The sequence below is a fragment of the Cynocephalus volans genome, chromosome 6, assembly GCF_027409185.1.
Source record: "Cynocephalus volans isolate mCynVol1 chromosome 6, mCynVol1.pri, whole genome shotgun sequence".
Lineage (NCBI taxonomy): Eukaryota > Metazoa > Chordata > Mammalia > Dermoptera > Cynocephalidae > Cynocephalus > Cynocephalus volans.
In genome coordinates this window covers 149,914,502-149,939,132 of record NC_084465.1, presented here as the reverse complement: position 1 = coordinate 149,939,132, position 24,631 = coordinate 149,914,502, and the positions used below count along the sequence as shown (strand labels likewise).

At 34.4% G+C, this 24,631-nt stretch overlaps 1 protein-coding gene across 1 annotated transcript in view; it reads right to left on the bottom strand.

The window, feature by feature from the left end:
- CCDC7 (coiled-coil domain containing 7) overlaps positions 1 to 24,631 on the bottom strand; it is a 346,712-nt gene that overhangs the window by 217,564 nt on the left and 104,517 nt on the right. The window contains exons 17-18 of the mRNA XM_063101148.1: positions 23,427 to 23,697; positions 15,554 to 15,626 (exon numbers count right to left, since the gene is read on the bottom strand). Of these exons, the coding sequence (XP_062957218.1) occupies positions 15,554 to 15,626; positions 23,427 to 23,697 (344 nt within the window). The remainder of the gene's footprint in view (positions 1 to 15,553; positions 15,627 to 23,426; positions 23,698 to 24,631) is intronic.

Below are 24,631 nucleotides of genomic sequence, written 5' to 3'. Positions count from 1 at the left end.
AATGTTAAAGCAACCTTGCATTCCTTAGACAAATCACACTATTATTATTGTTGTTGTTAATTTGTTTTGAACTTATTTATTATCATAGGAATAATAATTATTATTAACCCCATAACATTTCATAAGACAAAGCATATGCCACCTATATAATATAGTGTTTCTATCTGGGGGTGACTTCCCCCCAGGGGACAATTTAGCAGTGCCTAGTGATATTTTTTCTCATATAGTGGATGTAGGCCATGCATGCTGCTAAACATCCCACAATACATAGGATAGCCTCTCACAATAAGGAATTATCTGGGCCAGAACATCAATTGTGCAGAGGTTGGGAAACACTGATTTACCAGATTACCAAGATTTGTCAATTCTACATCCTAAAAAATCTCAAATCTGAACCACCCCATCCCCACAGTGCATTTTCACAATTACTGCAATTATTCTGTATAAAGTCTCTGACTACAAATTTGACTCTTTAGTCTATTGTCTAAATTGCTGTCCATGTAAGGAAAGGCTTGGTTTGGGTTAGGTCACTTTGGGTTAGTTTATGTTAAAACACAAATCTATTGATATCATAAGTCTTCATTAAATCTTATTTTCCCTTTGTCTGAATCTACATATCTGAGTAAAAAAACCCAGAGAGGGTAGTTGAAAATAGCCAGAGTGGGTAGAGAGGATCCTATGGACCAATGTTAACTAAGACACTACACTCCCTTTTATCTAAATCTGTAAGTGAAATTGAGATCACGAGAGTGTCACTCAAGAGTCAAAAGGAATCTCAGAATAGAGGTTGAAGTACAAATAGAAGACAGAACCTTAGCAAACTGAGTTCATTAGAGAAAGGTGAGAGATAAAGTACACATGAATTAAGTGAATGGTTGAATTCATGAGACCTTATATTGATAAGATCTATCAGTCCAGTGGTGGCTAGGATGGTTAATTGTATGTGTCAACTTGGCAAGGTTAAGGGATGCCCAGATAGGTAGTAAAACATTATTTCTGGGTGAGGGTGTTTCCAGAAGAAATGAAGATTTGAATCAGTAGACTGACTAAGAAGATTCACCTTACCATGTGGGCGGGCATTATCCAATCATTAAGTGACTTAATAGAACAGAAAGACAGAGAAATGATGAATTCTCTCTCTTCTTGAGCTGAGACATCCATCATGTCCTGCCTTCAGCCATCAGAGTTTCTGGTTCTTAGACCTTTACGCACAGATTTAATTACACCACTGCAGTTCCCAGATGGCATATTGTGGGACTTCTTGACCTCCATAATCACGTAAGCCAATTCCCATAACAAATATCCTACTACATGTCTATACATTTCCTATTGGTTCTGTTACTCTAGAGAAGCCTAATACAATGGTGGCAGTAGACAAAAAGTAAAAATGTGTAAGGCTTTGGAAAGTGTCTTCAAAATCTGGGGCATAAACTGGGAATCCTAATGAGAAATCTTTGAAGACAGAACTTTTCTTTGTAGTATGAGGGTAAGATAGCAGTATCTTCAAAGGATGAGAATAAAACATGAAGGGAGGAAGTATTTTATTTCATTCATTGAAGCATTTATATTACATGAATAATATAATTATAAAAGCAGAAGATCAGAAATAAAGTGCCTCAAAGTAAAGTGACCATATCATTTGTCACCTAAATGTTGATAATATTGGGAGTAACTGGGCTGTTACTAATATTTACACTGAGACAACAGGAATAAACCATATCAGTCCTAAAAAACTAAAATTTATTTTTCCCTAATCATAGGAATAGTACAGAATAGGTTGGAGATGGAATTAAATTCAGCAATTTATCAAAACTCCCAATGTCGTGCTTAAACTCAGCTCAAACGTTTCTGTGCTGAATGGTGTTAACATCAGATAACAGAACACCAAAACTCTGCAAACCATGTTTACAATTTTGAAAGGGACACAATACCCTCCTTAAGTTGTACAGCTGAAAGTAGGAACAACAATTGTAGAACTCTCCAGCTATATCATATAGTGAGAATATTCTCTCTTGTACATAACATCTCACACAACCTCTTAAAGGTGTCTAAACCTTAATCAGGCACTGCTAAAAACAGCATGAATTGGCTTAGTGAGCCATGAATGAATGGTTAAAAAAATCCTAAATATAAACATGAAACTAAAAGTGTCTGGCAATGTCTATCCACATTTTTCACTAAAACACTTAGAAAAATTAAAATAAACATTAAGAAAAAATACCAAAGCTTAAGTAACAACAGAGTATTAGAACTATGGAGGATTATCCTCATAAAATATCTAATAAGACATCTGAAGGTGAAAAAACACAATTAGGAAAATTGAGGTAAAGGAAGAAGGAAGAAGGAAATTATACTTCTAAAATTATTTAGTATGAGAAATATAGGAAAATTATTTTTTAAAAACTGCCAACTTCAGTAGAATAAAAGATGACATTATCAGGCCATAAAACAGGTAAAGAAAACCATATAAAAATACCAAGTTGAGATAAAATCATAAATGTAAATAAAGATCACCAAAATAAAACAACACAAGAAAACTTAAAATGCAATAATGAAATTAAGCCACATTGAAGGCATTGAAAAAAAGAATTAACACTGTAGAAATATGAATGTGATTTGAAGAACCAACACTACACTATCCAGAGCAGAGAGAAAAAAAGAAAAGAAAAACAAAATACATGGAAATAAGTATTTGTTTATGTGTATGGGGTGCAGGGAGGAGAGAGGGAGAGGGAAACATAGATACAGGAGACAGAAATTTGGATCTAAACTGAGAATTTAGTTATTCCTGAGAAGAAAACAATAAAATTCTAGTCTAAATTCTAATAATACTCAAACTGTAATTTATAAAAGAAGTAATGCTGAATATGTCAGTTATTATCCTAAATTTTAAAATATTAAATTACCCTATTCAACTTCTGTTATTGCAACTTTAAATTATATGCTATTTACAAAAAAAATAGTTTACCCAAAAATATTTATGATAATGCTGATAGAGTAATAATAGCTTATCATGTGGCAGACACACTGTTCTAAACACTTTACCTATATTAACTTACTTAACTCATATTAACTTGATGGATCTTCCCCATTTTAGATGAGGAATCTGAGGTAAAATGAATTTAAGTAACTTGCCAACAGTCATATTACTAGTGAGTGGTAGAGCAGAATTCTAAAAAAGAAAAAAACTTGTGTGACAAAAATAAAAATAAAGCAAGGGTGGAAAAAAAACACAATCAAGGTAAAATTCAATGACACATTAAAAGACTTCATATATAAATGCAAAGATAGCTTATTTATTCTATTAAGATAATCACTGCCTGATTATCACAAAGAAAAAAAAAAATTATTCAGTCACCTCAGTAAGTGTCACAATGTTAACTGAGAGTGATGTCAGCAATACAGCACTTCCTTGGAGTGTAGGAAGCTCCAAGTTCCCACCCTCCACACAGAAACATAAAACACAAGCAGAAACTATCAGAACAAATCTGGCCAGAAGTCTGAACAGCAAGTAAGAGAATGCTAGATTAAGAAAAATATAATTTAAAAAAATGTAGAAAAGATTTGTGGCATTTTTACTTGCTCTTTCCCTACCCCCTTCCCAGCTCAGTGACAGTCTTTAAGGTGGCATCCTGTTTTCCAGTCTGAGACTTTGGTGCCTGACTCCAGAGGAAGCAAAGCAGACCTTATTTGCAAATTATGGTTTATGTCTGCTCTAACCTGTTTAGGACTATCTGACAGACTGACACAAGACAGGCATCTCTGTTTCACCTAACTTGGAACTCACTCAGTTGGAAAAACTATCGGTATTGCTTGAAAACACTGTAAAACAGATAACCTGCAAATGACTGAGAAAAAATATTGTGCTTGAGACGTACAATAGAGAGCCTAAGACCAGAGAGGCAAAGACAGGAAGAAAGTTTCTTTGTGAAATCAGGGTGTTCCAAAGCATCCACATATACCGGGGAGTTTAGAAGGCATGCACATGCCCAGGGCAAGAAGCATACTCAGAAAGGACCTGAGAAAACTCTAATTTTTCAGCTGATCCCTAGGTTCAATGCAAGACTAAGTACTGAAGAAGGGCCCGAGCACACAGCTGATCTACAAAGACTATGAGAAATGGCATTTGTTAGTTTGTTTAGTTCCTGTCATTCAAGGAAATTTCTGTCAAACGCTAGCTGAGTGAAACCTTAGGAACAGAGACATCAGTGACCACACAAAACAAAGAATAAAGTCTCTGCAAAAATAGTTGGGAAAAGTTGCTAAACAAATAGACTACAACAGCCTCCAACAATCAAAACCACAGCAAACTCTGGGGAAAAGGGAGAATCTGATTTCCAGAGTTACTACATTATAATATTCAAATGTCTGGTTTTCAACAACAAAAAAATACAAGGCATAAAAAGAAACAGGGAAGTATGATCCATTCAATGCATCAAAATAATTTATAGAAACCATCCCTGGGGAAGCCCAAACATTAGACTTACTGGAAAAAGACTTTATTTTTTAAATTGTACACATTTATTTTTGTGTTGTTTCAATACATACATATACTGCACAATGACTTACTTAGGGTAAATAGCATAGATTTGTACCTGTTAGTCTACCACTTCTCCTCCCCCAACTCCCCTCCCCTCCCAGCCTCTGGTAGCTATTATTCTACTCTTTACTTTGATGAGACTCACTTTTTAAAAAATTCCACATGTGAATGAGACCATGTGGTATTTTTCTTTCTGCATCTGACTTACTTCACTTATGCTGATGGTTTCCAGTTGCAGTCATGTTGCTGCAAATAATAGAATATTATTTCCTTTTATAGCTGAATAGTATTCCATTATGTATATATAGCACAGTTCTTTCATCAGTTAATCTGTTGATGGGCATTTAGGCTGATTCCATCTCTTGGTTATTGTTATTAGTGTTGTGATGAACATGGGAATGCAGATGTCTTTTTGTTATATTGATTTCATTTCCTTTGTGTATATACCCTGTAGTGGGATAGTTGGATTACAAGGTAGATCTATTTTTAGTTCTCTGAGGAATCTCCAAACTGTTTTTCACAATGGTTGTACCAATTTACATGCCTACGAACAATGCAGGATAGTTCTCTTTTTCTGCATCCTCACCAGCATTTATTTTCTGTCTTGTTGATAACAGCCATTCGAATTGGGGTGAGATGATATCTCATTGTGGTTTTCATTTGCATTTCCCTGATTATTAGTGATTTTGAGAATTTTTTCATGTGCTTCTTGGCCATTTGTATGTCATCTTTCAAGAAATGTCTTTTCAAGCCCTTTGCCCACTTTTTAATTGGGTTATTTGTTTTATTGCTCTTGAGTTCTTTAAGTTGCTTTTATATTCTGGATATTAGCCCCTTGACTGATGTGTAGTTTGCAAACATTTCTCCCATTCTGTATGTTGTCTTTCCATTTAATTGATAGTTTCCCTTGCTGTGCAAAAGCTTTTTAGTTTGATGTAGTCCCATTTCTCTATTTTTCCTTTAGTTGCCTGTGCTTATGTGGTCTCATTCAAAAAAAGTGCTGCTCACTACCATTTCATGTAGCATTTCCCCTATATTTTCTTCTAGTAGTTTCATAGTTTGGGGTTCTTAAATTTAGGTCTTTAATCCATTTTGAGTTGGTTTTTGTGTATGGTGAGGGATGGGGGTCCATTTTTCCTACTATTGCTGATTGAAGAGGTTGTCTTTTCCCCACTGTACATTCTTGGCAACTTCATCAAAAATCAGTTGGTTGTAGGTGCATCAGTTTCTTCCTAGGCTCTCTATTCTGTTCCATTGGCCTATTTGTCTATTTTTATTCCAGTACCATGCTGTTTTGGTTACTATAGCTTTATGGTATATTTTGAAATCAAGAAGTGTGATGCCATCAACTTTGTTCCTTTTGTTCAACATTGCTTTAGCTATATGGGTCTTCTGTGGTTCCATACAAATTTTAAGATCATTTTCTCTATTTATTCTGTGAAGAATATTACTGGCATTGTGATAGGGATTGAATGTTTGATTTCTATGGGTAATATGAACATTTTGATTATGTTAATTCTTCCAACCCATGAACATGGGATATCTTTACATTTATTTGTGCCCTCTCGAATTTTTTCACCAATGTTTTACAGTTTTCATTGTTGAAGTTTTCACCTCATTGGTTAAATTTATTCCTAGGTATTTGGCTCTTATTTTCAGCTGGCTGTGGCCGCTCACTCCTATGTGGTCCACAGAACCCTGTCAGTGGTCTTGCTGGCCTGAGGGCTGGTATGTTGTGCTCTGAGGCACTCTTCTCCCCTGAAGATTCCAAGCAACTTCACACAAAGGGCATAGCTGTGGCTTTTGTTGGCCCCTGTTCTGTGTATTATAATTCTTCCTACCCCTCTCTGGGGTCAGGCCTGAAGCAGCCATGGCTCAAGATAGTAAGAGCAGCCCCTTCTTTCTCTTGCCAAGGCTTTTCCATCCTTCATGAACTCTGTAGGTCTTTCCTCCTCTTCTCCCTGAGCAGTCTTTGCTTTTCAATAGTTGTAAATTGATCAGTTGTAAGAGAGAGTGATACTGGGGACTGTCTATTCTGCCATCTTAATGATGCCTCTCCTTCTCTGATCTAGTAAAACACTACAAATAACTGTCTTAAAAATGTGTATGAGCTTAAGTAAACATGAACAAAGAAATAAAGGAAATCAGAATAATCATGTATGAACAAAATGAAAATACCAATAAATAAGTAGAAATTATAAAATGGAAGCAAACAGGTATCCTGGAAGTGAAAAGTACAATAACTGAAATAAAAAATTCTCTAGAGGGATTCAACAGTATATATTTGAGTAGACAGAAGAAAATAATCAGTGAAATTGAAGATAACAAAATCAAAATAATCAAGTCTGAAAAGTACGAAGGAAAAAGAATGAAGAAAAGTGAAAAGAGCCTATGGGAACTCTGAGAAAACACAAGCTAGACCAACTTGTGCCTTATTGGATTTTGAAAAGGAGAAGAGAGAGAAATGAGCAGAAAGAATATTTGAAACAGTAAAAGCTGAAAACTTCCCAAGTTTGATGAAAGATATGACTCCATACATCTAAGAATAAACAAGCTGCAATTAAAATAAACTCAACAAGATCCATACTGAGACAAATTATAACCAACTGTAAAAAGAAAAAAACAAAGAAAAAAATCCTAAAATTAGACATAGAATACTGATTCATCATATATAAGGGACCCTGAATAAGACTAACAGCCAATTTCATACCTGAACCCATTGAGGCCAGAAGCAGTGAAATGACACACTTAAAGTACTTAAAGAAAAAAAAAACGTCAACCAAAAATTCTATAGCCAACAAAGCTATCACTCAAACATGAGAGAAAAATTAAGAGGTTCCCAAATAAACATAAGCTGAGGGAGTTCGTTACCAACAGACCTGCCTTACAAGTAAAGTAAAAAAGATACTTCAGGTTGAAATAAAAGCACACTAGCAGTAATTCATAGCCATATGAAGAAATAAAGACCTCTGGTAAAGTTAACTATGTAGGCAAATATAAACCCCAATATTATTGTATTTTTGTTGGTAACTCCATTTTTAATTCCTGCAAGATTTAAAAAAGAAATGAATAAAAAAATTTTACACCTGTTATTGGGTACATATGTATAAAGATGCAATTTGTCATTGTTGGGGGGGAGGGGGGGAGGGAGAAGTGAGGGAGGTCTTGGGAATGGGGAGCAATAATCAGCCACAATGTATATCGACAAAATAAAAATTAAAAAAAAAAAAAAAGATGCAATTTGTAATAACATAAAGGGGTGCCAGATATGGAGCAGTGTATCAGCAGAGTTTTTCTAGGCTATTGAGGTTAAGTTGGTATCAACTGAAAGTTTTATAAATCTAGAGTGTTAAATGTGATTCCCATATTATCCACAAATAAAGTATCTAATAATATACAGAAAATCAAATGAGAAGGGAATCAAAAATAGTCCACTACAAAAAAAAACTATATACAGTGAAGACAGCGGTGGAGGAAACAAGGGGGAAATGGTTTAAAACATACATAAAACAAAGTCCTCCCTTGTGGAGTATACATAAAGCAAATGTATTTCACAGGCCCTGGTTTTCCAAAGCCTTGCAGTTTTGGGTTTAGCCTGACTTCTTGAAAGTACACGTGAAATGTTAACCTTGCAAAAGACAGGAAATTTTCCCTAGGTTATACTCTGTTGTAAGATAAAGAATTGTAACACAGCAAGATTGCTGGTTCAAAGACAGACAGGTTACTGATTGATATGTAAAGATATTGCAAAATTGCTGTAAGGAGAAAGAATGTCTGCTAATATCAAGCTCTTGTTGGTGGATCAACTTAACTTCTTGTAAACTGCATTATGGAATGTCACCTTGCTTGTTTTCCTGAACGTTACCAGCTTCTATTGTTAAACTTGCTAACCTATACTTAGCAAAAACTCCACCTATGTTCTCTTCCTGTAACTTCCTGGTCTGGAGAATAAATGCAGTAAGAGGACCCCAATTTGGGGTTAATTTCCCAAATGGAAGGAATGCCTCTCTCTTGAAGGTTCCAGGAGATTAACCCCTTTGGGGCTTCTCACTGCTCAGAAGAGATGGGCTTTGAGTAATCTCTGGCAGCTCCATCACCCAGGGGAAAAGAGGTGACAAATCCATGGGAGGCAAAGCAACACTCCCTTAAGAGTTATTATTTTAAATGTAAATGGATGAAGCTCTCTAATCAAAAACAGAAATTGGCAAATAGGAAAACACACACATCCATACACATTCCAATTATGCATAAGAGACCCATTTTAGATGCAAAGCCACAAAAAGGTTGAAAATGAAGAAATGGGAAAAGATATTCTATGCAAATAATAACTGATAGAGACTGGGGTGGCTATACTAATATCAAACAAAATAGACATTAAGTCAAAAACTATTGCAAAAGAGAGTGGCATTATATACTGATAAGAGGCTCAGTTTGTCAAGCAGACATACCAGTTACAAACAAACACAACAAACAAGAGAGTCCCAAAATATCTGAAGTAAACTTTGACAGAACTGAAGTGAGAAACAGACAGCTCTACTGTTGTTAGAGACATCAGTTTCCTCTTTCAAATAATAGATGCAATAAACAGACAGAAGAGCAGTAGTAAATACAGGACTCGAACAGAACTACAGGCCAACTGAATCTAACAGACACATATGAAACACTCCATTCAACAGCAGCAAAATACACGTTTTTCTCTATTGCATGTAGAATATTCTCCAGGACAGACCATATAGGACACAAAACATATCTTAATAATTTTAAAACACTGAAGTGAATAAAAAGTATCTTCTCTGATCTCAATGGAATAAAATTAGAAATAAATAAAAGGAAAATTGAAAAGCCCACAATATGCTGAATTCAAATAACAAGCTCTTAAACAAACAATAGGTCAAACATGAAATCACAAGTCTTAGATGTACCATACCTAAGACTTATGGGATGCAATGAAGCATGACTAAAAAGGAAATTTAAAATTGTAGACACCTTTTAAAAAAAGAAAAATCTTAAATCAACCTACCTTTATGCCTTAAAAAACTAGAAAAAGAAGAACAAACTAAACTCAAAGCTAGCAGAAGGATGAAAATTAAAAAGATTATATCAGAGATAAACAAAAATAGGAAAAAAGTTTAAAACAGTAGAGAAAATCAATAAAACCAAAAGTTGGTTCTTTTAAGAGATAAACAAAATTGAAAAACATTTAGCTAGACTGAATAATAAAAAAAGAGAAAACTAAAATAACTAAAATCAGAAATTAAAGAGGAAACATTACAACCAATTTTACAAAATAAAAAAAATTATGCAAAACTCCTCAACAAAATACTAAAAAACAAAATCTACTGGCATATTAAAAGGGTCATACACCAAGATTCAGTGGGATTTACCCAGAATGACAAGTGTACTTCAACCTAAGAAAATCAGAGGAAAGTGACATCATAAAGATGGCAGAATAGGCAATTCCCAGTGTCACTCCCCTCACAAGCAATCAGCTTACAACTATTAAAATACCAAAACTTCCATCCTGAGATTGCTGGAGCTTGATAGAACATGAGGAAAAACCCTTGTAGTTTGTGATGGTGTAAAAATCCAAATGGAAACAAAATAGAAAACCTAGAAATAAAGAACACATTATTTGAAATGAAAAATTTGATAGACAACTTCAATAGCAGACTTGCTTAAAAAGAGGAAAGAATTGGTGAGCTCAAAGACAGAGCATACAAAATTATCCAATAATAAGAGCAAAAAGAAAAAGGAATAAGAAAAAATGAAAAAGAAACGCAGCAATTATGACTTCCTCAGCGAAATAACTTCCACATAATTTGCATACCTGAAGGAAAAGAAAAAGGAAGTAACTAGAAAGTGTATGAAAAACACAATGACTGAAAATTTCTGAAATATGGAGAAAGATGATGGCATCCAGGTACAGGAAGCTCAGAGGTCAGCAATCAATTTCAACCCAAAGAGAAATACCCCAATGCACATCATAATCAAATTACCAAAAACCAAAGACAAAGAAAGAATACTGAAAATACTGAAATAATACTGAAAAGAAAAAAAGAACATTGCATTCAACAAAGCACCAATAAGGCTCTCAGAGAATTTCTCAGTTAAAAACCCTAGAGGCCAGTTGAGAACGAGATGGTTTTGCTGAAAGGAAAAAGACTATTGGCCAAGAATTCTGTACTAACCTTCAAATATGAAGGAGAAATAAAGACTTTCACAAACAAACAAAAGCTAAAGGAATTAATAAGTAACAGACCTGCCTTATAAGAAATGCTAAAGGGAGCTCTTCAAGCTGAAAGAAGACAAGGCTAAGGGTGAACAAGAAAACATTTGAAGGTACAAAACTCACTAGGAAAGTAAATACACAGACATTCTCAGAATATGCCAATATTGTAAGGGTGATAAATAAACCCCTTATGTGCCTACTATGTAGACTAAAGGACAAACCCAGCAAGAAAAAACAAATTCAACAACCATAGAAGGGAAAGGCAATATTAAAAGATGCAACTTGAAACAACAAAATGTCAAAAAGTGGGGGAATTATGTCAAAGCATAGTGCTGGCTTTGTTTTGGGGTTTTTTTCCCCCTTTTTCTTAGATATCAAAGTTTAGTTGTTATTAGTTTAAAATAATCTTTTATAATTATAACATGTTTTTGCAAGCCTCATGATAACCACAACACAAAAACCTATAAGAGACATACTAAAAATAAATGAGACATTAAAATATACTGATAGAGAATACCACTCAACCAAAGAAAAATAATAAGACCAGAAAAAAGGGAGGAGGGATCTACAAAACCATCAGGAAAAAAGTAGCAAAATAGCAGTAACAAGTCCCTATATAACAATAATAACTCTAAATTTAAATGGATTAAATTCCCTAATTAAAAGACACAAAGTGGCTGAATAAATTACAAAATAAGAACAAACAATATACTGCCTACAAGAAACTTGGTTCACCTATAAACACACACATTGAAAGTGAAGGGATGTAAAAAGTCATTTCATGCAAATGGAAACCCAGAAAAGAGCAGGATTAGCTATACTTATAGCAACTAAAACAGACTTCAAGCCAAGAAAAGAAAAAAAAATGATATGGAAGTTCAGGCAGATCATTATACAATGATAACTGGCTTAATTCAACAAAAGGCTTTAACAATTCTAAATATATAGGGACCCAAGACTGGAGCACCCAGATATATAAAGCAATTATTATGAAACCTAATGGGAGACATACACTCCAACACAATTATAGTTGGATACTTTAATGCCCCTCTTTCAGCAAAGGACAGATCATCTAGATGGAAAATTAAACAGGAAACATCAGAAATAATACCTACTCTACTGATAAGACCTAAAAAACGTTTATAAAAATTTTAATCTGACAGTTGCAGAGTACACATTCTTCTCAGCAGCACAGGCAACATTCTCCAGAATAGACCACATGTTAGATCACAACACAAGTTTCAACAAATTTAAAAAATTGAAATCATATCAACTGTGTTGCCCGACCACAACAAATTATAACTAGAAGTCAACAACAAAGGAAACACTGGAAACTACAAATACATGAAATTCAAACAGCATGTTCCTAAACAATGAACGGGTCAAAAAAGAAATCAAAAAGAAAATTTAAAGATTCCTGGAGACAAATGAAAATGAAAACACAACATACAAGAACCTATGGGACACAACAAAAGGAGTTTTAAGAAGGAAGTTTATAGCAATAAATGCCTACACCAAAAAAGAAGAAAGAAATAAACAACTTAATGTAACACCTCAAGGACCTAGAAAACAAGAACCAAGCAAACTCAAAATCAGTAGAAGGAGAGAAATAACAAAGATCAGAGGAGAAATAAATGAATCAAAGATTTAAAAAACAATACAAAAGATCAGTAAAACTGAGTTGGTTCTTTGAAAAGATAAACAAAATCAATAAATCTTTATCTAGACTAACAGGAAAAAAAGAGATGACTCAAATAAATAAATACATTCAATAAATTAGGTATAGAAGGAATAAAGTCTATATATGGCCAACTCACAGGTAATATACTGTATGGACAAAAATTGGAGGCTTTTCCTCTGAGATCTGGATACAAGACATGTATGCCCACTTTTATTGAACATAGTACTAACAGTTCTAGGTAACACAGGAAGGCAAGAGAAAGCAATAAAGGGTATCCAAATCAAAAGGAGGAAATCAAACTATCCCTATTTGCAGAGGACATGATTATAAACACATACAAAACTCTGAAGTGTCCACTAAAAAATTACTAGAACCAATAAATGAATTCAGTACAGTGGCAGGATACAAAATAAACACACAAAAATCAATAGCCTTTCTATATGCCAGTAACAAAAGAGCTGAAGAATAAATCAAGAAAGTAATCTATTTCACAATACCTACCAAAAAAAAAAAAAACCTAAAAATTTAATCAAAGAGATAAAAGACCTCTACAATGAAAACTACAAAACAATAGTGAAAACAAAAATTGAAGAGGACACAAATAAATGGATTGATATCCCATGTCCATGGGTTGGAAGAATTATCATCATCAATATGTCCATATTATCCAAATCAATCTACACATACAACCTAAAAAAAATCAATCAATATAATACATCACATTAATAGAACAAAGGGGGAAAAACCACATGATCATTGCAACCAGTACAGTCTGTGGTATTTTGTTATAGGAGCAGAAAACAGACTAAGATAGTGTGCAAAATCAGTGGTATTTCTAAACCCTAGCACTGAAAAATTTGAAAATAAAATTAAGAAAAAATTCCCTTTTGCCACAGTAAATAATAACCAAAGAGTTGCAAGAACTGTGTATTTAAAACTATCAAACATTGCTAACAAACTAAAGAAGACCTAAATAAATGGAAAGGCATCCCATGTTCACGAACAATTAATATTGTTGTTAAAAAAGACAACACTTCCCTAGGTGATGTACAGATTCAATACAATCCCTATCAAAAATCCCAAGGCCTGTTTTGCAAAAGCAGAAACGTTGTTCCTAAAATTCATATATCATTTCAAGGGGCCCCTATTAGCCAAAATGATGTCGAAAAAGAACAAAGTTTAAGGAATTAACATTTTCCCATTTCAAAACTTACTACAAAAGTGCATAAATCAACATAGTGTGGTATTGCCCATAAGGATAGACACCAATCGAATAGAATCAAGAGCACAGAAATTATATATGTATCAGATGACTATAGTCATCTGATTTTTGGCCAGGGTACCTACACAATTCAGTGGGGAAAAAACAGTCTCTTCAACAAGTAGTCCTGAGACAACTTGATTTTCACATACAAAATAATAAAGCTGTACCCCTACCTGAAACCATATACAAAAATTAATTTTAAATGAATCAGTGACCTAAAAATATAAAAGCTAAAGCCATAAAAGTCTTATAAGAAAACATCAGGATAAACCTCTGACCTTGGTTTTGGCAATGGATTCTCAGATATCACACCAAAAGCATAAGCAACAAAGAAAAAATAAGGTGGCCTCACAAAATTGAAAATTTTTGTGCACTTAAGTACATTATCAAGAATGTGACAAGACAATCTACAGAATGAAAGAAAATACTTGCAAATTACACATCTATTAAAGGTTCAACGTCCAAACTATATAAAGAACCTCTATAATTCAGTAACAAAAAAGACAAATGACCAACAAGCACGTAAAAAGAAAAGATGCTTAACATATTTAGGAAATAACAAATATTGCATGATTCCACTTATCATTATATAGAACAGGCAAATTCACAGACATTCACAGGAAAGTAATTAGACATTTACGAGGGGCTGGGTGGAGGGGGTGCTATAGTTTAAATATACCCATCAAAGCTCATATGTTGAAAACTTAATCCTCAGTACAAAGTGTTGAGAGGTAAAATCTTTAAAAGGTGACTAGGTCATGAGGGTTTTGCCTTCATGAAAGAATTAATGCTGTTATCATGGAAATGGATTAGTCATTGTGGGAGCAGGTTACTGACAAAGAGTGTTCTCTTGCCCTTCCACCCCCACCACAGAATGATGAAACACAAAGGTCTTCACCAGATGTGGGCCCCTTAACCTTGGACTCCCCAGCCACCAGAACTGTAAGAAATAAGTTTCTTCTCTCTACAAATTATTCAGTCTGTGGTATTCTGTTATAGTAACACACAACAGACTAAGATGGGAGGAATGAGAGTTATTTCTTTATGAGTTTCTTTTTGGGGGTGATGAAAAATTGTGAAAATAGATGTTAGTGATGATTGCACAACATCATGAATGTAATTAATGCCATTGAATTATACACTTAAATATGGTTGAAATGGAAAATTTTATGATATGGATATTTTACCACAATTTAAAAAATAAGTCAATTGATTAAATTCAGCTCAACTCCTGGTTAAAATTCATAACAAATGCTTAATAAAGGGGAAAAAAAAACATTTTGACCATAATAAGGAATATTTATCTCAGTTAACTACTCATCAGGTAAAACAGCAGAGGCACTCCCATTTCAAAACACAATAGAAGAGCAATACTCCTGCACCCTGCATAACAATCATTTCATTATGAGTTGAATATTAAAGTTATATATGTTGGAAAGGAACAGCAACTTTAACTTTGTTTTTAACTATATTATACATTGAATACCTAAAGATCCTAGCAAAAATATTAATTACTCATATGAGAAATCATCTTTTTTCCCAATATGCCCAGATGAATTTTTGGTATAATATTATGTTATTCATAATGTCAAATACCATTATTTGATTGAGTAAAAACTATCACTTCCCTTTCATACAGATCTTAGTTGAAAGAAACTCTCTGAGTAATACAATGGTAACTTACCAAGTTAATTTTTATATAATTGTCAATATATTTCTATACTATCTGATGACTCTAAAAATTTATTTGTATATTTAATAATGATCTCATTTATAATTACGCCATGGGAAGACATAATCATTCACATTTTCATCTTATAAAACTGAAAATATTTTTACCTGGAAATTCTCTTTCTGCTTGGGAAGTTTGATTTTCAGTCTTCGTTTGTAATTTCTCTTCTGAAACATGAACCTTAATAACAAAAGGTGCAATAAGTAATTACAAATTATATATCTCAGACCTCTATTTAATTACTTTCTTTTAGAGAGAGAGCTAGCTTTTTACTCTCATCTACAATTTTGTTGCAGAAACATTTTATTTTTCATTATGTCCTGCAAGTTTCAAATTAAAAAGTGAGAAAAATTCATGGATCTGAGAGACATTTGGTAACACAAAACAGTGTGGAACGAGCCCAAGAAATATTGTGATTCTCCCTCATAAAGAGTTCCACATAAACTATATTAATTGATTATAATTCTTGTTTAGACATATTTTAGCCTGCTTCAATCTTTAGACAAACTCAAATGGCTTAAAAATTATTGTTATAGGGACACTTTAATAACTTCTATGATAAAAATACATTGTGGACAGAAATTTAAGAGGAAAGGCAAGATGGTTGACTAGAGAGGTCTGGCACTAGTTCCTCCCACCCCCACCCCCAAGAAAAACAGACCAAAACAACAGACAAATATATTTTGATTGGACAAACTAAGGAAATACACTGTAGAGCACCAGGAGAGTAAGGAGATCCTTGTGAAGCAGAGAAGTTGGGAATGGCACCATAGAGAGCAGAACAGGACAGCCAGCCTCTGCCCCACTGCAGGGTCTGGCTGAGACAAGCAGAGAAAAAGTAAGCTGGAAAAGACTCTAGCTGTTTCCAATGACACCACAAATGCCAGCCACCCCTGCCACAAGAGAGTATCCCAGTCTCTCAGTCTTCTCAGGACCCAGGCCCAGTTGGAGAGTAGCTGGGAATTAGTGCAGCTGCATGGTCCCGTAGTGGAAACTCAGGGAGAGGATCCCCTCTCCTGCCTTGAGCAGCCGTGGTGCAGCACCATCTTGGAGCTGAACCCTAGCCTGGAGTGCACCCTGACCCAGACCCAGTGATACTGACTCCCTTTGTCTGGAAGCCCCACCTGCATTCTACCACATTCACATGGATGGGGGTGGGACTATGGTGCCAGCTGCCTGGAGCCTAGGACAGTCAGAAACACTGAGACCCCAGCATCTAAACCCACATGTGCCACATGCCCTTCCCCAACCCCAGATGAGCAGGCAGACCAACTGAGCGGAAAATCTGCCAATGAATGGTGATTCCCCACATTCACATGTGACTTCTCTGCATGGCCCAGAGACCCACCAAACTCACAGGTGCCCATATCAGCCAACAGCCAGCCTAGCAATAGCCCTTCCTCCCCCTAGAGCCCTCCACAGAGCCATCAGGGCCTGCTGCTTTCTTGCAGATTTGCTACAGGCTCAACAGCTCATCTAGCAGCCCTCTACAGAGCTGGCAGGACCTGCTATGCCAGTGTACCCCTGCTTCCAGACTGATAGCAAACAGGGCAGGGGCTTTGTCTCTCCAGAATAGGCCTCTACAGAGTTGTGGGGCTTGGATGCACCCTTGCAGGCTTACACCAGGCTCAACAGCTAATCAGGTAGCCACCCACAGAGCTTACAGGACCTGCGACAGCAGTGTACACTTAATCCCAGACCAACAGCTGATTAGGTAGCAGATTTTCCTCCCCACAGCACACCTCTAGAGAGCTGCTGGGTCCTGCATCATCTGTGCAGGTTTGTCGAGACTCAAGAGCTGATCCAGAGATTCAATACAGTGCTGCCAGGACCTGCTGCACCAGTGTACATCTGCTCATTGACTGACAGTGGATTGGGCAGTGCCTTTGACCCTCCAAAGAAGGCCTCTACAGAAACTGCAAAGGGCCCTGCCACTTAGGTCACAAAGGCACACACAAACAACTCCAAGATTGAATATGGCAGAGAAGTCATGAAGACTACCTCACTCACCCAGAACCAAACCTAAAATGTCCAACCTGACTGTCAGTATAGAACACTTCGACAGGAAAGAGTTTCTTTCTTCAAAAACCACCCCTAGAATTAAAAGAAGTGACTACACCACTAGATGCCCAGACATCAATGCAGAGATATAAGAAGCATAAAAAAATAGGGAAACATGACACACTGAAAGTAAGACAATATTCTCTAATACCAGACCCCAAACAACAGGAAACTGGTGAAATACCTGAGGAGGAATTCCAAATAGTAATCTTAAGGAAATTTAACATGATGCAAGAAAGAACAAATACAAATCACAATGAAGTCAGAAAATTAATTGAGGGCATGAATGAGAAACTCAAAGAGATAAAAATCATTTAAAAAAAGAAAAACCAAGCAGAAATCCTGGAGCTAAAGAATCCATTCAATGGAATTAAAAATACAATCGAAAGCTTAAGCAACAGGCTAGAAAAAGCAGAAGAAAGAATTTGAGGATAGGCTTTTAAAATTAACCCAGTTGAACCAAAAAGAAAAAAGAATTAAAAAATAAGAGCTACAAGATCTATTAGACAATCTTAACCATGCAAGTATCTGTATTACGGGTATACCAGAAGGGGAGGAGAAAGGAAATAGCATTGAATGCTTATTTTATAAAATGATAGCTGAAAACTTCTCAAGTATTGGGGGAGATATAGCTTCCCAGATCCAAGTAGCTCAAAGATACCCAAACACATTCTACCTAAGAAGGACCTACCCAAGACACATTATAGTCAAATTGTCAAAAGTCAAAGACAAAGAAAGAATTCTAAAAACAACAAGAGAAAAACATCAAGTCACCTATAAAGGAATCCCCATCAGAATAACTGAGACTTCTCAACAGAAACTTTACAGGGCAGGAGATAATGGGATGATATTTTCAAAGTGCTAGAAGAAAAAACTTCCAGCCAGGAATACTATACCCAGCAAAGCTATTCTGCAGAAATGAAGGAGTAGTGTCTTTCCCAGACAAACAAAAAACTGCAGGAATGGCCCTTCAACAAACCCTTAAGGAAGTCTTACAACTGGAATCAAAGAGCAATAACTATCATATTCAATACACAAGAATAAAACACACTAGTAGAGCAGATACACAAATGAGAAAGAGAAAGAAACTGAATCTTTTCATTAAAAATGTTTTTAAAAAACACAAACAGCAAAGACAAACAATAAAAGGGAAAGGAACAAAACAAATACAAAATAACTATAAAAAGTAGTAAAATGACAGGAGTAAGACAATACCTTTCAATGACAACCCTGAAATAAATGGATTAAATCCCACTCTTCAAAGATACAGAATGGCTAAATGGTCTAAAAAATTAGACCCAACCATATGCTGCCTGCAATAAATTCACTTGACTAGTTAAGACACACATAGACTAATAAAGAAGGGATGGAAAAAGCAATTCTGTGCAAATGGAAACCAAAAACGAGCAGAAGTTGCTATACATATATCAAGTAAAACTGACTTTAAGCAAAGAACTATAAAAAGACACAAAGATGGACATTACATAATGATAAAGGGATCAGTGCAGCAAGAAGATATAACAATCATAATATGTATGCACCCAACATCAGAGCACCCAGATATATAAGGCAAATATTATTGGATCTAAAGGAAGAGATAGACCCAAATACAATAATAGTGGGGACTTCAATACCCCTCTCTCAGTACCAATAGAAAAAACTTAACACAGAAATACTGTATTTAAACTACACCTTAGAACAAACGGATGTGATAGACATATACAGAACATATCATCCAACAACTGCAGAATATACATTCTACTCATCAGCACATGGATCATTCTCCAGGGTAGACCACATGTTAAGCCACAAATCAAGTCTCAATAAATTAAAAAATATCAAAATCATACCAAGTATTTTCTGAACACAATGGAATAAAACTAACATGAGAAACATTAGAAACTATACAAATACCTAGAAATTAAACAACATGCTCCCGAACAGCCAATGTATCAAAGAAGAAATAAAGCAGAGCTTCAAAAATTTCCCTGAAACAAATGAAAATAGAAGCAAAACATACCAAAACCTATGGGATACTGCAAAAGCAGAACTAAGAGGTAAGATTATTACAATAAGCGCTTACATCAAAAAAGTTGAAAGGTCCCAAACAACCAACCTAATGTTATACCTGAAGGAAAAAAGCAAGAACAATAAAATCCCAAAATCAGTAGATGGAAAGAAATAATAAAGATCAGAGCTGAACTATATGAAACAGAAGACCCAAAAAAGATACAAAAGATCAATGAAACAAAAGTAGATTTTTTGAAAAGATAAAGACAAACCTTTCATTAGATTAACCAAGAAGAGAGAAGACCAAAATAACAAAAATCAGAAATTAAAAAGCAAACATTACAATTGATTCCACAGATATACAAAGAATCATTAGAGACTATTATGAACAACTATATGCCAACAAATTTGAAAATCTAGAAGAAATGGATAAATTTCTTGGCACATACAACCTACCAAGACTAAACCGAGAAACCTGAAAACCTGAACAGACCAATAATGAGCAATGAGATTTAATCAGTAATCAGCAGTATTTCAAAAAAGTAAAGCCCAGGAGCAGATGGCTTCACTGCTAAATTCTACCAAACTTTTAAGGAATATTTAACATTGATTCTTCTCAAACAATTCCAAAACATCAGAGCAGAGGGTATTCTCCCAAGCTCATTCTATGAGGCCATTATCACCCTAATACCAAATCTGAACAAAAAAACAACAAAAAGAGAAAATTACAGGCCAATATCCTTGATGAATTTAGACATGAAAATTCACAACAAAGTACTAGCAAACAGAACCCAACAGCACATTGAAAGATTATACACCATGATCACATGGGATTCATCCCAGGGATGCAAGGACGGTTCAACATATGCAAATCAATAAATGTGATACACCAAATCAACAAATTGAAATACGAAAACTATATAATCATCTCAATACATTCAGAAAAAGCATTTGATAAAATCCAACATCCATATGATAAAAACTTTCAATAAGTTAAGTAAAGAAGGAAAGTATCTCAACAAAATAAAAACCATATATGACAAATCCACAGCTAACATTATCCTGAACAGAGACAAGTTAAAGGCTTTCCATCCAAGAACAGGAACCAGATAAGGATGCTCACTCTCACCACTCCTATTTAACATAGTACTGGAAGTTCTAGCCAGAGAAATTAGGCTAGAGAAAGGAGTAAAGGGCATGCAAATTAGAAAAGATTAAGTCAAATTGTCCCTGTTTGCAGATGACATGACATTATATATAGAAAAATCTAAAGACTCTGCCAAAAAACTCTTAGAGCTAATAAACAAATTCAGTAAAGTTTCAGAACATAAAATCAATATACGAAAGTCAGTAGCATTTCCATACATCAATAGTGAACTAGCAAAAAAAGAAACCAAAGAAGCAAGTCCATTTACAATAGCTACCAAAAAGATAAAATATCTAAGAATAAATTTAACCAAGGAGATGAAAGATCTCTACAATGAAATATACAAAACATTGATAACAGAAATTAAAGAGGACACAAAAATGTAAAGACATTCCATGCTCATGTACTCATAGAATTAATGTTGTGGAAATGTCCGTAGTACCCAAAGCAATCTATAGATTCAATACAATACCTGTCAAAATACCAATGACATTCTTCACAGACATAGAAAAAAAAATCCTAACATTCATATGGAACAAGAAAAAACTTCAAATAGCCAAGGCAATCCTGAGCAAAAAGAGTAAAGCAGGAGAGGCTTCACATTACCTGACTTCAAATTATACTGCAAAGTTATAGTAACCAAAACAGCATGATACTGGCATAAAAACAGACACTTGGCCCAATGAACTGAAAAAAAAGTAATAAACCCATGTACTTACAGTCAATAGATCTTTGACAAAGGTGCTAAAAATATACATTGGGGAAAGGACAGCCTCTTCAATAAAGTAATGAGAAAACTGGATATCCATGTGTAAAAGAGTAAAACTAAACCCCTATCTCTCACCACATATAAAAATCAACTAAAATGGATTAAAGTCTTAAATATAAGATTGAAACTATAAAAATTCTAGAAGAAAACACAGGGGAAGAAAACACAGGGGAAACAATCCAGGACATAAAACTAGGCAAGGATTTTATGAATAAGACCTCAAAAGCACAGGAAACAAAAGAAAAATAAACAAATGGGATTTTATCAAAGTGAAAATCTTCTGCACAGCAAGGGAAACAATCAACAGAGTGAAGAGACAACCTACAGAATGGGAGAAATATTTGCAAACTACACATCCAACAAAGGATTAATATCCAGAATACATAAGGAACTCAAACAACTCAACAGTAAAAAACAAAACAAACAAACAAACCCAATTTAAAAATGGACAAGGGAGCTGAACAGAAATTTCTCAACAGAAGACATACAAATGGCCAACAGGAATATGAAAAAATGCTCAACATCACTAATTATCAGAGAAATGCAAATCAAAACCACATTGAGATAACATCTCATACAAGTTAGAATGGCTATTATCAAAAAAGACAGAAAATAACAAATGCTGGCAAGGGTGCAGAGAAAGGGAAACCTGTATACATTGTTGAAGAGAATGTAAATTGGTACTGCCATTATGGAAAATATGGAAGCTCTCAAACAGCTACAGATAGAACTACAGTATGACCCAGCAATATCACTACTGTGTATATACCCAAAGGAATGGAAAGCATCAGGTCCAAGGGCTACTTGCACTCCCATGTTTATTGCAGCTCTATTTACAATAGTTAAGACATGGAACCAACCTAAATGTCCATCAACAGATGATTGGATAAAGAAAATATGGTATATATACACAATGGAATATCACTCAGCCATAAAAAGCAATGAAATTCTGCCATTCACTACAACATGGATGATCTTAGAGAAAATTAAGTGAAATAAGCCAGGCACAGAAAGAGAAATACTGCGTGTTCTAACTCATATGGGGGAGCTAGAAAAAAGAACAATACAAAACAAAAAGCAAATAAATAATAATAATAATAATAAGTTGAACTGTTAAAAAGAGAGCTGAACTGTGGTTACTAGAGATGGGAAAGGGGAAGGGGTGGGCGGATAGTGAGAGGATGGTTTAATGGGCAAAAAATTACAGCTAGGTAGGAAAAATAAGTCCTATTGGTGTACAGTCAACCCAGGAATCTATAATTAACAATGACTTACTGCATATCACCAAACAACTAGAAGAGAGGAAATCAAACGTGAACATCACAAAGAAATAATTAAATTTTGCAATGATGAATATGCTAATTACCCAGGACAGATCATGACACATTGTATACATATATTGAAATATAACTCTGTACCCCATAAATATGTACAATCAATATGTTTCAATAAAAACTTTAAAAATATACATATATATTGTGAACCTATGTCAGGTATGTACAGCCTTTTCATCTTTTCTTTTTTTCCTAGCATTTTTTGCCCTAAGAATTTCCTAATTAAATCTTTTTGTAATGAAAGCAATTCTGATAATTTTCTAGGTATTGTTTAAAGACATATAAAATTATTTCAAAATGATTATGCTTTAACAATCACTTTATTGAATAAAAATATTTTTTGTAGATGAACCTGAAATGAAAACTATGAAAATTGCCCTTATCTCAGGAATTATACACCTTTTAATTTATCATTAAAACTATGATCATAGCCACAAAATTTTTGTCAATACCAATTAGAATTTTTTACGTTAAAAATATTATCTGGATTCCCAAATACTACTTTCAACAAACTAAATATAAAAGTTTGTGTTAAAAGGCAAACTTTTATTCCTTTGAAATGAGAAAATATTGATGAGTTTTTAATTAGCATTTTTCAAGATACTGGAGTCTAAGTAATTCAAAGTAAACAGTTTTCTAGTTATAATACTGTATCATACCTTTTCTCTTTTAGTAAGAGCAGGAAGTGAAGTGAATGTTGTCACTGTTTCATTCCCTTGAGGCAATGTTCTCATAGACAGTGAATTCTGAATTTCTCTGCTGGATGATATTTTTGTCAATGATTTACCATTGTTCTGTGATGGAGATGTAGTGGATAGGTCTTCATAAACTAAAACTTCCATTGAATTCTCTAACATAGCTGACTTCTCTTGAGACTTGAGGATCTGTGAATGATCTGAAATAGCAGGGCTAGATCTTTTCTTCTCTGAGCTTTAGAATTACAAAACATCTGTATTAGATTATGTGAAGGACATTTTATTTGCAACTGAAGAATCATTTTCATAATCTATAAGGATATTAAGTAAGCAGATATAATTATTCATAAATTAACGGTAATACAAATATGAAATTGATGCTAAATAGCAACTGACACTAGTAATGTGTCTTCTGAGATTTAAAATATATACATAGAACAAAATAACTCATTTAAAATACTCCAACATAACAGTTATTCAAGATCATAACAGATCACAGAACAAGAAGACTTGGTCAGCCAAATTAGAGCACAGGAGGTTGCCCTTTAGTTACATTTATTCCAAAATTATTTTTCCACAACTTCATTTCCAAATGAAAATAAAAATATCTCCATTGCACATTTGACATGTATTACTGTATTACTGTATTTCATCAGCCAATTCTCAAGCTCTGAATTAGTTTTCTTCAAGGTAAGAGGTTGGCACAGGATCAGCTCTCCAGGTTCCAGTACCAGGGTGACAATATATCATGGTTTGCTTACACAGTCCCAATTCATGCTTGTTGTCCCAAAATTCTAGTTTATATGATAATTTAATTGGTCAAACTATCTATGCTTTCTATAAAAATTTAACAAAGTTTTCCTAGCCCTATCAAATGCAACAGAGATTGATGATTCTTCATTTTAAATAGCTATTACTCCAGTTGATATAATTTGCCTAAGGTTTGTGGCAAAGTGACTAACATAATCTGAGTTTTGGTCTCACAGAAGCAAAATTTGTAAATGCCAACTACTGCAACCTATCCTATGTTAGTTACTTTAGTATGATTTCAAACACCAAAGTTTGAATTATTAAAAAAGGGGAAAGGGGTGGGGAGTACATTCCAGAGAACAAAAGTATAAGATGGTTGCTGTTTAAAAGACATTTAATTTATGATGAACAGATTTTTG